This window comes from Planococcus citri, chromosome 3, assembly GCF_950023065.1.
Source record: "Planococcus citri chromosome 3, ihPlaCitr1.1, whole genome shotgun sequence".
NCBI lineage: Eukaryota > Metazoa > Arthropoda > Insecta > Hemiptera > Pseudococcidae > Planococcus > Planococcus citri.
This window is the reverse complement of record NC_088679.1, coordinates 55,677,959-55,694,750: the sequence shown is the minus strand read 5'-3', so window position 1 is coordinate 55,694,750 and position 16,792 is coordinate 55,677,959. Positions and strand designations below refer to the sequence as shown.

At 34.2% G+C, this 16,792-nt stretch overlaps 1 protein-coding gene across 1 annotated transcript; it reads left to right on the top strand.

Annotated features, from left to right (window-relative positions):
- The first annotated feature begins 4,242 nt into the window (after positions 1-4,242).
- Positions 4,243-16,448, top strand: LOC135840965 (uncharacterized). Its single transcript, XM_065357728.1, has 3 exons — positions 4,243-4,674; positions 9,565-9,792; positions 13,068-16,448. Exons 1-3 carry the CDS (start codon positions 4,630-4,632, stop codon positions 14,094-14,096), a joined length of 1,302 nt encoding a protein of 433 aa, XP_065213800.1. The 5' UTR covers positions 4,243-4,629; the 3' UTR covers positions 14,097-16,448.
- The last annotated feature ends 344 nt before the right edge of the window (positions 16,449-16,792 follow it).

The window sequence follows — 16,792 nt, the reverse complement described above, 5'->3', positions numbered from 1 at the left end:
AAAATGAAAGTTTTGAAAAAGCTCAAATCCTTCATTTCCAACAGAACAAATTGATATAAATTAGAAATTTTTTTCAAAAATAATTCAATAACATGAGTAAAAAACATTAAACAAAAGCACTTTGTGAAAATATTTTTAAAGAATTAATGAGGAAAAACTTGGTAAAAGAAATGCCTTTGACCAAACAATGAAAAAAACAAAAAATCTATGTCGCTAAGAGAGGATTTTTCATCAACTCTTAAAATCTTATTACTTAAGAATCAGACCCAAATATGACATAAAAGTTGACGAAATTGCGAGCTTTGTCGTTTCGTATTGGGGGGGGGGGGGGTAAATGATAATAAAAACATTTTTGCTTTGAAGCACGAGATGTGACATAGAATTTTCTTTCATTTTGCAAAAAAATAAGTATTATCACTCAATCGGATGTTGGAATATGAAGATGAATATAGAGAGAAATAGTGAAAAAAAAACACAAATCCATAGCGTAAACGAAATGACAAGACTGAACTCGCAGAAGAATTTTTATTTCTGTTTACTTTTATCATTGTTTCTATGTTCAATGTTCATCTTCATATTCCAATATTCGATTAAGCAATAAAATACTCATTTTTTCCCAAAATGAAAGAAAATTTAATGCTACATCTCGTGAATCAAAGCAAAAATGTTTTTATTATTAGTAAACCCCAATGACAAAGCTCGCAATTTCGCAAAATTTCGTGTCATACGAGTATTTCGGCCCGATTTCCGACAAGATTTTAGGACTTGATACAAAAAATCCTCTCTTACCTAACAATCATAAAATATTGCTCTAAAAAAGGGATTGAAATTAGGCATAAAATTGTTTTTTATACCTACTACATTACTTTACACTAAACAAAGGTAAAATTCACATAATTTTTTTATTTTTTTTATTTTTCAACAATACTCATTTTTAAAATTGTCTCATATGTTGGTAAAATTTGGACTTCAGTCGCTAAAAATCATCAATCTCGGATCTTGAACCGCATTAAATCCGATTTTGGCCAGATCTTGTCCAATCCTTGCAATGAGGCGATCATTTTTCTGAAAATTTCGAACCACCTCAGCCCCCTTTCAAACGCACACTTGGAAAACTGCAGTTTTCGTTATGTACTTTCTAACAAGGTCCAACCAAACCAAAATTAATTTCAAAATCATCGACAACAAGTACAAAAATCTTGGCATTTTGACATGCAGGGTGTCTACTGGATATGAAAAATCAAATTCCTTGCTATTTCCTTGTTTTTCCTTGCCATTTTCCTTGCTTCAAATTTGAGTTTAAAAATACAACCCCCTCCCCCTTGTGTGTAGGTACTCGTTTTGTAGGAAATTTCTTGACGTTTTTTTCAATCAGTTTCATGCTGATGGAACATTACGAAGAATTAAAAATGTATAATAACACGAAGACAATTAAAGGTGAACTTCACAACAATTCGACTTGAAATTGTCGTTGGATGTAGAAGAAAAATATCAATTTCACCCATTGATATAACATTCATATGACTAATGAAAATGTTTATAATTTTTTGGATTTTTGGAGCCCTCATATGTGAAATTTGTTCAGTTCAAAACAAGAAACAATTTGCTCGAGCGCAGCAAGGGCGAAAGCTTTCGTGGATTGTTATTTTGCGATGCCTAAAACGAGAGTTTTTTTTTTAATGCGAGGGGTTTATTTTGGAAAGAAAACCGACTCGACAAAACGTTCTGATAATTTGTACTTCAATAGGCATAAAAACGATGTTTTTTTTTACAACGAGTTCATTTTTGGCTTTTAGAATGTTAGTATTTGAATGATGTTTTTTTGAAGGAATTTGAGAATTTGCATTTCGGTGAGGAATGAAAACGATTTTTTTGGGGGGGGAGTTCATTTTTTGGTTATAAAACTTGATTTTTTCTTTAAAATGCTCATCTTGGACTTCTTGGTACTGAAAAAGTAAAGAAAACAAGCCCGAGCGAAGTGAGGGCAGAAGATTTTGGAAATTTGTGTTTCAGAAAGTAAAAAAAACTGGCTTTTCTTTCATCATAGGCCCTTAATCGAAATTTTGCCGAATTTTACCCAACTTGCCGAATTGCCGAATAAAACTCGGCTGGAGAGATGCCCCCCCTCCCCTAAGCGACGTCTCGTACAACCCTGAAATTCTATAACTTTCGATTACAAAGCAAAGTGAGGGCAAACGTTTTGGAAAATTGATAATAATTCAAGACGTATAAGACCATTATTTTCTATGTACATATTTGAATGTTTTTTTCAATTTTCACTTTGTTTTCACTTTTGACTTGTTTAATTAAAGATTTGTCAAACAAAATAATTTAGGAAAAACAAAATAATTCAGCCCGAGCGAAGCGAGGGCAAAAGCTTTTGAAAATTTATGATTCAAAAGGTAGAAATCAACAATTTTTAATGAGAAAAATTACAAGAACAAAAATGGAAAATGCATTATGAAATTGAAAATTCAAGAGGAACTTTTTTGAAAAATCCTTGCTATTACACCGAATTTGTCAAAATCCTTGCTATTTCCCTGCTTCCTTGCTACCTCTAGTGAAATCCCTGCCATTTCCTTGTTTTCCTTGCCAGTAGACACCCTGACATGGAATACTCAAAATAAACGGACATTCGAAAATAAATTGATTTCTTACAATGTTTCTACGTGTTTCTGAGAATTCAAACAGCGTACAAAAGGAAATGTTACATCAGAAGTACACGTTGGTTAGGAAACTTTTGTTCATAGTACATACGAGTATTCGTCTCGTATCTAAATTGTACCAGTGTGAAAAACAAGGCAACTCCATTCAGATAAGTTTAAAGATTCCTCGTTCAAATACAGAATAATTAACAGGCACCGCGGCCTTGCATTGTTGAAATGTTCTAGGTCGCATCGAAACGTAATTCAATTTTTTTTTTAAACGTATGTTTCAATTTAAATCCCCACTTTGAGTAGCAGCTTCAAAAAAAACAACGTACTTCCAGCCATAAAATAAAATTTTCAGGCTTTTGGAGAAGAATCGACTTATACACGGGTGCATGAAGTTCAATAAACCGATATGCTACGTACATACGAAGTAAAGGTTAAAAATCTACCTGTGAATTTTAGTGGCCATTGTTAGCGAATAAATTTTACGTCGAAGACAAAAAACAAGTTAATTTTTACGAAAACGCGATGAATAATGGTTTCGTACGTATATACTCGCATGTCATTCAATTAGACTCCGAGTTGGAATTTCGTTTGTTCTTTATTTGTTTTGGTCTCTTGGTGTTGGGCTCGCTCATCGTCGTCAAATTATGGAATATAATAATTGTTGAAACGAGTCATTCGCCCAAGTCCAAATCACATTGAAGAGCAGGTATACATGCAGTAATTTGGATACTTATTAAGCCATTACCTAACAAGGCAACCTCTCGAGGTGTCTGACTTTGCTTTGAACACGATCGCGATTTTTGGAAGAACATGACTTGAAACTTACATCATCAAATTTCAGCAGCCCAAATTGATTTTTCGATAATTAATTGGTTAATTTATAAAAATTCAAAATTGACCATTTTTGGAGAATGATTCTTTTTTGAAAAAATTATAAACTTATTCAGTAAAAATGATCTAAAGTAGTTCCAAAATTAAAACCTATCAACTTCCTTAAACTGAATTTCACCATTTATGGCCATTCTGGAGCCTCCAGCGCCATTTTGCGCTGTGGGCTCCAGAATTGCTTGAAATTGCGAAATTTGGTTCAAATGAGCTGATATCAATTTCACCGCCAATTTTCACTATTTTTACCGAATAAGTGGATTAACATTTTTCAAATGTCTGAATCGACCAAGGGCCATTTTTGAGTTTTAAAAAATTCGCCGAAAATCAAAAAATTAATCCGATCAGCTGAGATTTTGGTTATGGGGGGTTCAGACCCTGCTCTTTTCAAAAATCGCCGCCCAGTTCAAATCGGAGGCTGTCACCTCAAGAGACCATAGTCAAGCTTGGTAAATCATAAGATGATTTCTGAGCACACAGCTATATGCCTGTAGGTATTTATTGCTAACTACAGTAAGTAAGTACAATCAACATCCACACATTGAAGAAACCCAAATAGTCAAACGTCGCCGTCGACTGGTTCGCTGTACGATTTCATATAGGTGGGTAACTCTTTATCAGTAAGTAAGCGAGCGTAGCCGCTAAGAATTTCCCACGAGTCGGAGCGGCGAGCGACGTTAAACATGCGCAAATATTCCACTTCCACCTCGAGACCTTGTGCCACTCTGGTACAGTTTTCATAACATTATCACACATTTTATGAATACGCTATGGACATCGTACTTCAACTGGTTTCCACATTTGCAATTGAAAACATACCGACGATTTAATTGTGACATTCGAACAGTGCCCAGTGCCATCTTTTTTTTCGGTCGACTTTACCGTTTCGTGAATCGAATTTTCGTCAACATACAGTGATTTTTCATCAATTTTTAAAGCGTGATCGTATATTCAAATGACAATAGCGCGTGGTGGTGTTTTTAAATATTTTTACGACGCGTTTTTCAGCGAAACTTAGTGCATTTTTTTTTTGGTGGTGCTTGTGTGGTTCGGTTTTCAACTCTTGGCTGGTGGAATAAATTATGTCATGGCTGGATGTGATAAATGGGCTTTCTTCAAAGCTTTAGAAGTGGTATGTACCTACTCAATTATTTTGTATACCTTAGAAGGTGTTTTGAATACGAATCAAGTATTTTTTGAATCCCCCCCCCCACCCTAATCAATAGGAAAATTATTTACACCTGAGATACTGACTTGACCCTTTGGTTGGAGGTTCTCCAAATTTTCATGATGGAGAAACAAGTTGCTTTATTCCTGCTCAATTGACCAAATCCACAAAGAAGTTGAGCTCTCAAAGAAAAATCATTACGGAAAATCAAAGCTTTGAAAAAGCTCGAATCATTCATTTCGAATTTTTTTAAAAAAGAATTCAACACAAGTAAAAAACATTAGTCAAATAAAGCTCTTTTAGAAAACATTTTTGAAAAATAATTTGAAAAAATCGTAATAACAATAGGAAAGCATGATTTCCAACTTGTATGCATTTATTTTGGTTGGAAATCGAGGATTTGAGCTTTTTCGGAACTTTCATTTTCCAAAATGATTTTTCTTTGAAAGCTCAACTTTTTCGTGATTTGACCAATTGGGCAGAATACCCTATTCTCTTCAAAGCAATTTTTCCTCAACATGAAAACCTAAAGAAACCTACAAAGGGTCAATAAGGACTTTTTAAATTTTCAAACAAATAAATATTTAGTGGTGAAGGCCGGGGGGGGGGGGGGGGTAAAAATAGGGAACTATCCGAGCCCAGTTAGCAATCTTCTTTACTCTGGTAAAACAAAATAAAGCCCATTTTATAAATCTTCGTTCTCTCATTCTTTTTACCCCCCCCCCCCCCAAAAAAAAAACTTCAGAGTCCTCCTGCCTTTCAACAGACACAATTACAAGAACATAATGGCCCGCGACCAGTACGTGACTTCGATGGTAAGCAGAATTTTCGGTTTTCGGGTTGATAGATTTGGGGAAATGGGCGTTAACCCTTCGAAAAAATTCATCGAAGCGCCAAATACAATATTCACATACATTTGCGAATGACACGAATAAGATTCATTTATTAACATCTTCAAGAACCGTCCATCGAAGTTGGAAATTGATTATCTGGATACCAAGGGGAAAAAAAGTGTACAACACTTGAAAAATCATCACTTCATATCGAATCATTTTCAATTACTGCACTGGCCCAAAGACAAAGCGAAACATTTTTAAAAGAGGGAGAGTACTGAAACTAATATTGACTCCTTTTAACCGAATTTCGCAATTTCGAGTCATTCTGGAGCCTCCAGCGAAATTTTTGATTTCTTTGGAATTTTAATATTTCTCCAGAAGACGTAAAAATTAAATTGGACAGCTAAAAATCGAGTTGTGGATAATTCCCAACCTATTTGAAGAGTTCGCCCACATTTGAGACGATTTCCATTCCCATTCAAACATGTTTTCTAAACTAGAACATTGATGAGGGAAAAATACAAAAAAAATCAAATAAGTTTCTGCTTTTAAGAAAACCTTTGAAATTTGAATAGCTGTAATTCAGATTTCACCGTTTTGAAGCCATTCTAGAACTTTCAGTCCGATTTCCGGTTTCACTCTTCATTTGAAAATTTCTCAAGGAGGTAAGAAAGTCAAATTGGGCAGCTACGACTCGATTTCCAACTGCTCAAATTGATATTCACGTATTCTGAAGAAATTGGAAAATTCTTGAGAAATCTAATATCGCGCTGAACGCTCCAGAATGACAAGAAATGGTGAAATTTAGTTGGGGGGGGGGGGTGCTGATATCAGCATCATTAGCAATTGCCAGCCTGTTTTCTGAATAAATACATCGGGATGGATCGCGTAAAAAAAACGACAATTTCGTCAAATTCAGCGAAGACCTGATTTTTTTTAAAAGTGCCCCTGTATAAACTTTGGATGCCAAGGTGCTCCTGAAAAAGAGTGGGGGCATTTTTGAAAAAATCGCCCTAACCTAACCCGTTCCGAGAAAAATGACCTCACATAAACAAAACATAACCATATGTTATAATCTTATCAATAAAGCTAACCGTACTTACTTAGCGGAAAGAAATTACACGCTAGAATGGATAAAAACGACATCCCTCAAAGCCACAAGACGACCGCAATTTAAGAACAAATATGGAAACCGAAACGAGACGTAGAAAATACTAATTCTAGTCATGCATTGCGGTCATTACTCAAGTCACCTTTTCAATTTTCGTTATTATATTTATTCACCTATTTTATTTAGGTGATATGAACATTTCCTTGTGAACGCCCTTCCAAGATGACCATTATCTATATCTTTGCCAAGGTGCAGCCTACTTATGTACTTACACGCGTAAGACTGATGTTTTTTATTTCAACTCGTATTAGGTCTAGGTAGATCACTAATAACGTTGAATACTAATTAGAACGTCGTTTCATTCCATTTTTATTTGAAGAAAAAACTAAAAGTTGTACGTATGGAAAATGATAATGGAAACGACCCGATTTCCTATTCAACTTTTCCTACGAAAAAATATTTTAAAAAAATGAAGTCAATCGGAAAACAAGCCATCAGCTATTTGCTGATTGGAAGATAGTTTTTGCATTTGCTTTCATCATAATTAGTTGATTTGATACATAGTTGCATTGGTTGCTAGGTTTGCTTTTAAATATCAATTATAAGCATGGAGCTGTTTTTTCATTTCATGATTTTTTTTTTATAATTTACACGAGTCACGACGTTATAGACTGCATACCAAACCGTATTGAATTCTATTTCAGGATACCTAATGCCATCACTAAATCATTTATACATATTTTAACGAATTTTCAAATTTCCTCGAAATTCAATAAATTTTACAGATTATAATATACGCTCGCATGATTATAGGTACTTCTACCTATCCGGTAAATTTTCAAGGCTGCATACGTTTGAACAGATATGAGTCATGTTGCTCATTACACAAGACGCAAAGAACTTGTCCTCAACATACGCGTAACTTAATTGGCGTTTAAAAATTAAAAATTCAACTGCTGGTGATAGAATTATTTAAAAATTTGTAAATTTCACTCGTGACGTCGCGTCGTGACCGAAGAAAGAACTTTTGGATGTATTTACTGCCTATTTATTATTTTCGGCTATTGTTTTCACAGTAAATATGATAATTGGTTACACTGTGAAATGAAGATTTAACTGCGTCGCTAAATCTACTAAGACTAGCAACATAAGTAGTCTATACTTAATACTTTTTACGCTGTCGAAGCATACATTTCATTTCTCTAACGACTTCTCGAGACTCGAGGGGAACAAGACCACGTTTTTCGGATAGAGCTTGGTCCGAAACCTATGAATAGCCAAAATTTCAACTACCCAAATCAATTTTTCGATTGTTGGCGAATTTTCGAAAATTTTAAATTGATTTGAGATTTTCAGGTATATGTACAAATAATAACAGCAACATTAGTAAGGGCAGCTTTACATTGTGGTGAGCCAGAGCGCAGTAACCGTACTAGGTATGTCAACAATCAAATCCGGGGTTTCCAACATTTTCTAAACAATACCTTCAGCCAGGTGAATAGTGAACCAGCTTTTCAGATCAATAAACTTTTCCCAACCAAATTTCATTATTTCTGAATATTCGGTAGCCTCCAGCGCAATTTTCCCAAAAAAAAAAAAATTTCCAGAATTTTGAAATTTTTCTATAAGGCGTGGAAATCAGGTTGAACGACTAAAAATCGAGTTGTGAATTTTATTCTGTCCATTTGATGCGTTTATTCACATTTCAGCTGATTTTCCGACGGATTAAGTCCTTGAGTGTTTTTTTGGACCTACATATTTTCGAAGATAAGAGGAGAATGCTGGTGAAAAAAACACCTGAGGTGTCCGCCTGGAAATCGGCTCGAAACCAAAATGAATAACTCCTTGAGTAGAATGACAATAATAAGCCACAAATCGATTTCTAGCTGCCCAGAACCATGTCCACCTACACCTTAAAAAATTGTAATACTCTGGAGAAATCGAAATTCGCGCTGGAGGCTCCAGAATGTCTATGAATGGACTGGAAGAAATTATTTTTCACGAAAATTTTTCAAAATAAGCCTTAAAAAACCGTTTTTTCAAATATTTCAATTTTTTAAAAATTCGCCAAAAATCCAAAATTGATTACAAAACGCGAACTGAACAATAATTTGTACTTTTCCATTGGTCTGACCTGATTGTAAAAAAGTCTAGCTTCATGCTTTTCATTTGGTCCTACCTGAAAAATTTGAAACTCTCGGAAGAAATTAAATACTTGTTAGTCCCGAAAATGGTTGTTTTCCAGCTGAATGGTTGTACTGACTCGACCAACAATAAACTTGAAAACATAAATGAGTGAGTCGTTCATAGTATCTCGTTTGAAATTCAATCCTTGTTGTTTTTTTTGGGTTGTTTTTCTTTCTTCAGAAACAGTATGAGCTGATGAAATGCCTTATGACTCGAATTTGAAAAACACCACCGATAGTTGCTCCTGCAAAATCTCAAACAACCATGATACTTTTTAAATCGTCACCTTACTGTTTATCTCTCCAAAAGGGATACAACTGCAATTTTATTTTTAATTAAAATTTCCATTCTTGGCAGTTTGCAGCCGAATTTTCCCCAATTTGCAAGAATGTTGAATGATTGCAAAGGGTGCCTCACGAAAATTTTATACCACACATTATTTTTTCAGAATCGTTTGTTCAGTTGAAAGACCTCCAGAAACGCAATAGACTAATTGCCTTAAATGATAAACTCAGTGGAAAATCTTTTTTCTAGCAAAATATAAAAAAAGTCCAACCATACCATCAATCTGAATTCGGACGAACAATAAGTTAGCAAACATTCTTGAATATTTCAAACTTTTTATTCCAGAAAATATTACTTATCCTGCCAATAAGTTATGTCATAAGTACCAACAACTCAACAAACCATACCTAATATTAAAATTATCACTTTTTCCAGGTATTATGCTTATCCAGTTTATTATACAAATGGTGGACGGACGAAGAAGCATCGAGATTATACTTTTATTTAGAAAAACGATCTAGAGAATGGCCTCTATTAAGAAATGTTACGTGGAACCAGGCTGGATCATGGTTCGCCGATGTCACATTTGGAGGTTATACCATTATCACAATAGCTCTGTTAATTGCGCATGTGATCGGTGAATTGCGCCATACCAGAAAAACGGTAATAATTTGTTGATCACTTTTTTAAATAAAATTTACTCGTACAATGCCTATCCATACCTATATATTCGACAGCATATTAGTACATACCTACTACCTAGTCTACGTAAATGTATAAGTACGTATAACTTATTTATGGTGTTCTTATCGCGTAAAAAGATCTACTTAATTTTATGTAGGCTATAACGTGAGGACTAATCGGAAGATTAGGTACCTAGATAATTTAGGTTACTTATTGTATGACTCGGTGGCCTGTTGGGCCGTTTATTAACGATTCATATCTGAAATGGAATATGGGTAACTAGGTGCTTTGAATACAAATATTCTTTGTGTCAAGTTCACCTAAAAAATTCATACAATCAAGAATTTGATTTAAGAAATTTTTTCATCGAATCTTCAATCTGGTAAATGTTTTCACGAAATTATGACCACTTGATCAGAAATCACTTGGATTTCAACACTGAAGATTTCAGCATTTTGAACTGATAATTTTCAAATCAATGAAGTGGATCCTTTTCATTGCGTAATGGGAAAAAAACGAGAGACAAAAGATATTCGTTTTTCAATTCTTTAAAAGGTACTGGGGTGAGTTGTCTTTTTTTTTTTTTTTTTTTTTGTAAAATTGGAGAAAGGATTCCATAAAAACTTGTGGGGCAACTTCAGAAGAAATTTTGAATCCCTGACTTGAACCATCACATCTCTACCAAGGTTTCAAATTTCAAAAATTTGCATTGAAAATTGGAAAAAATTTATGATTGTTCGCATACGAGTAAGTAGAGGTACCTACAATGAGTAATTAAAAAATCACCTACAAGTGAGCTAGAGCACCGTTCTTAAAATGTTTTTATTTTACAAAAGTTATTTTACACAACTTTTGAATAGGTGCAAGATCATATCATCAAGAAAAATCACCAAAAATACCAAACTTTTCATTTTTGTAAAATTGAAATACAAAAAAAAAACACAAGAATTTTCGCAATTTTCAACAATCAAAGCGAGACTTTTTACTGTTTCAGCAAAATCGTGGGCTTTTATGCCATTTCCGTAGAAAAAGCTAGATACTCATTAGAGCAATTTTGAAATAAAAAAACACCATTTTTCAAATGAATAAAAAAATTTAATTACCAAAAATCATGGCAATACGCGAAACTTTTTGGAACATATTTTTTTGCAGAAAACAAAGATTTTGGCAATAGTTTCAATAATAAACGGGGCTTCTGAGCAAATTTGCCGCACAAACGAAACTTTTTAGCAATTTTGCTAAAAATGGGTGAATTTTTGAAAAAAAATTGGCAAATTGGAAGACTTCAGACTACTTTTGTTGGAAGCAATTGACTATTAGACAATTATTGGCGAAAAAGTGATTTCTTTGCAATTATTGTCTAAAAAGTTGAGACTATTTCGCAACTTAATGATAAAGCGAGACGTTCTCTTAATTTTAGGTAAAAAAGTTGAACTTTTGAAGACTCAATTTTCAAAAAAAAAAATTTTATAGCAATTTAACTAAAAAGTGGAATATTTTGTCACTTTTCGTAAACAGCAAGACTTATAACTATTTCAATAATTTTTCTCATTTTTTTTCTTGAAATAGAGCCGAGATTTAGAAAAATTGGATTCTAGAAAATTGAAAAAAAAAAAGTAATTCGAGTAGTCCGAATTTACAAAAAAGAAGGCAGAAGTTACTCAAGCAACTTGAGTAACTCGGTAGATCATGTTTTTTGATTTTTTTTGAAATGATTGTACTCACCTTTTCATGCAAGTTGAAGAAAAACTCAAAGAACTGTTAAAATCAGATCAATTTCCATCAATTCAAGAGCATTGTTCTGCTCTCTGTTTCTCTAAAACTTTCTAGGTGTCCCTGGCAGAAAATTATGTCTTCTCAAAGAGCGGAAATTTTTGAAAAAATCGCGGTTCTTTCGCTCCATAGCCACTCCAACCTATATGGAATGGGTTTCAGTCCTTAACAAGATGCCGAACAGTAAACATCTAATTTTCTGACTGCCTAGTAATCGTCAATGGGCAATGTCGAAGTTCTTCTTGGAAGCGCGATTCAAGAAACCTAATAAAAAGTTTACCAATCCCTTCGAGATATATAATTTTTTTCATAGAAATGCTCCAGATACCACGGTCAAACGTTTGAAAAATGGTTCTTTTCTTCTGCAAACCACAAATCCAAAGGAAAAAGAACTTTCTCTCAAGATCTGGAGTACCTGACAGTTGAGGAAATCCAAAACGAACATTATTGTGTTGTAAGCACTTTAAAAATAAATGTCTATGTCTATTTGGGATGGGGAGGGGGAATGACCCGAACATAACTGTCAAAATCAAAGACTACGTTTAGGGTTTTACTGAGCGCCTGTGCTTACTTTAGGAAAAATTCATTGTTTTGAAATTTTTTTCTTCCCAAACATTTCATATCCATTATGTTGAAACATTCAAAGATATCATTTCTGAACCCGGACAACTATTTTGGAACACAGGAGAGCCAATTTTTTGTGATTATGCATTTCCAATTCTGAAAAAAAATCGATCAAGTAATTTTTAATTTTTTGAAATTTACAATAATGACCAGAAAATTGATACCACTGCGTTCCAAAATATTTCCTCACTTTCAGAAATGATAACTTTTCATGTTTTGATGCGAAATACTTGATAAGAAAAATTTTCAAAACACTAATTTTATCTAAAACAAGTGATTTGAAATTTCCGACCGCTCAGCAGAATCCTTGAAGTAGTCTTGGATTTTGACGGTAATGGCCTTGGTCGACGCAGAATCCCAAACACTAGATCTTCTGAAACTGTGCTGTTCTCCCAAAACAGGTTGGATAAGTGCTTGAGTGAGAAAAAAAATATGATTTTTCGAAAATAACCTCCCTTTAGAGGACCCATAACTCCTCTCCCGGGACACCGCCGAAACCGAAATTTTTTCTGAATGACTTTTTCACTTTAAAATAAGGGTTCTCGCTGATTTTGGTCAAAATCTCGACATTTTTTCTCTTTTCCACCCTGATATAAGTAGGTACTAACTTACATATTTACCTAAAATGAAAAATAGCTAATTTGACTCCGACAACAAAATTGTATTTCTCGACGAGACGAGGAGGGTAAGGTTTTTTATTCCAACTTCGCTTGGGTTACAAATTTCAAGACACACTCTTCAATAAAATTCAAAATCTCATCAAACATACAAAATTTTCGAGCTGAACGCTTGCCCATTCCTACTGAAAAAAATTCCCTCCCCTGAAATAATACCACTTGATACATTTTCTGTTTCAGGAACTGTTCCTACTGGGCATAGGTTCGTTATTATTTTTCGGATGCGGTTGCATGATCATCACATCGTTCGACAACGTACCGGAAAGTTTATTCGACAACGCCATAATCTTAGGTTTATTAGCCATAATAACAGGTTTCGTATTCTTAATTGACATCGGTTGTTTCAACCGACGCGAACAAGATAAAGTTCCGAGTCAAGATAAGGAATACAGAATGCAACGAGACACGCCAGTGAAATCCAAACAAGTGACACCAGTTAAAGAAAAACCACCGAAACAGAACGAAAACGTAGCCCAAGACAAAGTCATATCCGAATTACGATCGTCGATCAAGAAAAAGAACCCTTCAAACGAAACGACCTCCAACCATAAGACGGAAAGCGAAAAACAAACCAAAGAGAATATACAGCCGGGTCGCAAACACATGGAAAACAGAGGTTTCTCGAAGAAAAAACCAGTCGACGAGCACGATAACGCTTACGATTACGACGAACAATCGATCCGAAACTACGACAGCGATTCATCCGAGGCCTCGGAGACCCCTGTACGCGATCGTTACGAACGTAAAAGTCGAGGATCGCAGATAGGTCGAAGTTACATCATGGAGGAAAAACGTACCTCTACTAAAGTCAAATCAAAAGATGCTGAAACTATAACCGATAGTCATATCGTTGAAATACAGTCTTCCAGGGTAACAACCACCAGTCCCAACAAATCTGATAGTCAGACATCCGAGGAGAGCTACGAGCTTCATCCTCCACCAAGTACGTCGTTATTATTGTCGAAAAATGGTAAACGCTTTCAACCCACATTGACGACAACTCGTATCGAGAGAATATCTCAAAATGCTTTCGATTTAAATCAACAAAATTCTTCGGCCTCTGCCCCTTCTTCGCCTCAAGATCCCGGATATGTTTTACATACCGCGTCAAAATGGCCAAATACTAATCCAGTAGCGCCAGCACCTCAGTCGTATCAACAATTCAAAGAGAAAAACAAAGTTTTACGACCGGTACATTCAGTCGTATAAAATTACGAGTAATACCTCGTGCAAATATGTACGTACGTAGATGTACATATTTATTCGAGGATACCTATGAGACGTTCTCGGTTCTCTTCAACGTAGAGGCCGACAGACATCAGCGACATGGCCCCTACCTATCTACTTGTTTATACGTCAGCAACGAATATGTGTATGCGATGAAGTAACTTTGTATAATAATGGGATTTATTTTGTGCGAGCGAATTTTCTCATAATGTAATTTACCTACGTCTTTCGGACTAAGCTACGAGTATGTAGCTATTATTTCACAAAAGCGTCGCGTCGGTCGCTAAATTCGAAGAAATTACACGCTATTGTACGATACATATTTTACCTACTTAGTACAAAATGAATGAAACTGGTTCGTTCTGACAGCAGATTTCAATACATACGTATGTACTTTTCAATACTCTTCATTTGCTGTTTGAACTGGACACTGTTTTTTTTTTTTTTTTTTTTTTGGTCATTACATCTTATGTTTGCTCAAAGTGTAGCATACCTACTGATCAGGGCTCATACACATCTTTTTCCAAAAAAAAAAAAAGAACCTTCAACAACCAAAAAAGTTTGAAAAAAATACCCAAAAGTCACTGAAAAAACAGAATTTTTCGCTTTTAATTAAGATCTAAACATAGAACTCGATAAACTTATTTACAACTTTGGCAAATATTGCCAAAAAAGTGATGAGTAGGTACTTTTTTTTATTTTTGAAGATAAGGTTGAACCATTCTGCACCTAAAAAAGCGAGTTTCTTTTTGAAAATTTTAGACAACAATGAGAATTTTTTCAACTTCTGGCAATAAAAGCGAGATTTTTGACAATTTCAACAATTTTTTTAAAAAAGGAGACTTTTCAGGAATGCAAAAAAAACAATTTACGGAAATTTTTGGCAAAAAATGAAGACTTAGCAATCAAAGTGATGTTTTTCTCATTATTTGTTAAAAATGTAGAACTACCCATTTTTCAACTTTCTGAAAAAGCGAAACATTTTGGTGATTTTTGGCAAGAAAGCTTAACTTTCAGACATTTGAATTTCGCTAAAAATGTGAGATTTCTTAGCAATTTCGCTCTAAAAACCGAGTTTTTTCGTCAAAGGTTTCCCAAAATGCAAAAGAGATAAATCGGCAAGCTACTTAGCTATTCGCTGATTGCAAGATAGTTTTTGCATTTGTTTCCACTATTTGGTTGTGGTTGCATTAGTGTTGCTAAAAATTTGCTAATAAAATATCAACTTGTAACATGAAACTAACTTCGAAGAATGCGAAAAAAATCACAGACTGGCTAAAATTATGCCAAACTCTCAAAAATAATTTTCTATAATATTTTGTTAAACGTTCCTTCTTATTCTGAATTCTAAAAACCGAGACTCGATTCGATCTAAGCAAAAAACATATCCACGATTTAAAACTTTTTTTGAGAGAAGACTTCGCCTCCATTTTCTCGCTATTTTTTGCAAAAAGAGCGAAATCTAGACAATTTTGGAAAAGGCCAGGCTTTTTTCAGAAAGAAAGTTGGCCTGAAATTTGAAAAAATTGAATTCCCGAAAAGTGAAAAAAAGTTACTTCAGTAAGTAACCAAAAAGTAAAAGTGAAAAATGCAACAATTTCTGGAAAAGGAAAAAAAACGAGACTCATCAATTTCAGAAAAACTTAAGCTTCTTCCGACAATTCTTTACAACAAGATGAAACTTTAAAGCTATCTCAAAACAAAATAGGACTATTCAGTATTTTTTGCAAAAAAAAGCGACAATCTTTGGCCATTTTTTAGCAGGAAAGTGAGACTTTTTGGCAAATTTCAACGTAAAAAAAATTTAGCTGGGAATTATTGACAACAAAGGAGATCGACTTCGACAATTGTAGCAAAAAATCAAGTTTTTTTTTCCTTGCACCGAAGCGTATTTCAACTTGAATCAGGGCTTTGTAACCATGTTACATATAAAGAATGTGTAATGAGCTGGAAAAATTTTTTTTTGTAAATTATTCACTTGTCGATATTGTCAACATTCTTTCTTTTTTCCTCAAAATGAAGTAGGGCAAAAATGACTTCAGGAACCAAAATTTCGAAAAAGTAATTGAGTACGAGTCCTGTATGCATTTATGAATGAAAAATGCATTACGCTGTCATATTCATGAAATGCTCAAGTAGGTAATAAATTTTTCTATACATGTTTTGGAAACATGACTTGTAGACAACATTTTATGATATGAAGCCTCCGATTGTTGTTAATCAATGTGGCATTTACTATACATACGTTTATGTACCTATATATTTTTATTGTAAATACATGGTGTAATTTTTCGATCTTCGAATTACAATATATTTTTGTATTGTGTAGATAAATGATTTCGTTTGTACGTATTATTCAAGCAATGTTCGCGTGTACAATGCTACAGTTTTACTTCCTTATTCCTGTAAATAGACGTTTGGCTTTATCAAAAACTCAATTACTTATTAGAGAACAATTTGAAAGATTTTCGCTGATTAACCTTCAAGTCATCTATCATGCTGTCAATTTCATGTTAAAAATTTAACACGAGCGGCTGCTTAGAACGATCAACAAGACACGCACCTATTTCATTCAATGGAAATTTTGTTTTATTCGGAAAAAAATCAAACACGTAGTTAGTATGTATGTAAGGTAGGATACTTAGACTTCTCGCTACTTAATAGGGAGAGGAACCTAG

Bases quoted from the DNA above. Each gene is read 5' to 3' on its own strand.
- LOC135840965 (XM_065357728.1), top strand. From the start codon at position 4,630: ATGGCTGGATGTGATAAATGGGCTTTCTTCAAAGCTTTAGAAGTG. The intron at 4,675-9,564 runs GTATGTACCTAC...CACTTTTTCCAG, and splicing joins TCTTCAAAGCTTTAGAAGTG to GTATTATGCTTATCCAGTTT. The intron at 9,793-13,067 runs GTAATAATTTGT...TTTCTGTTTCAG, and splicing joins TGCGCCATACCAGAAAAACG to GAACTGTTCCTACTGGGCAT.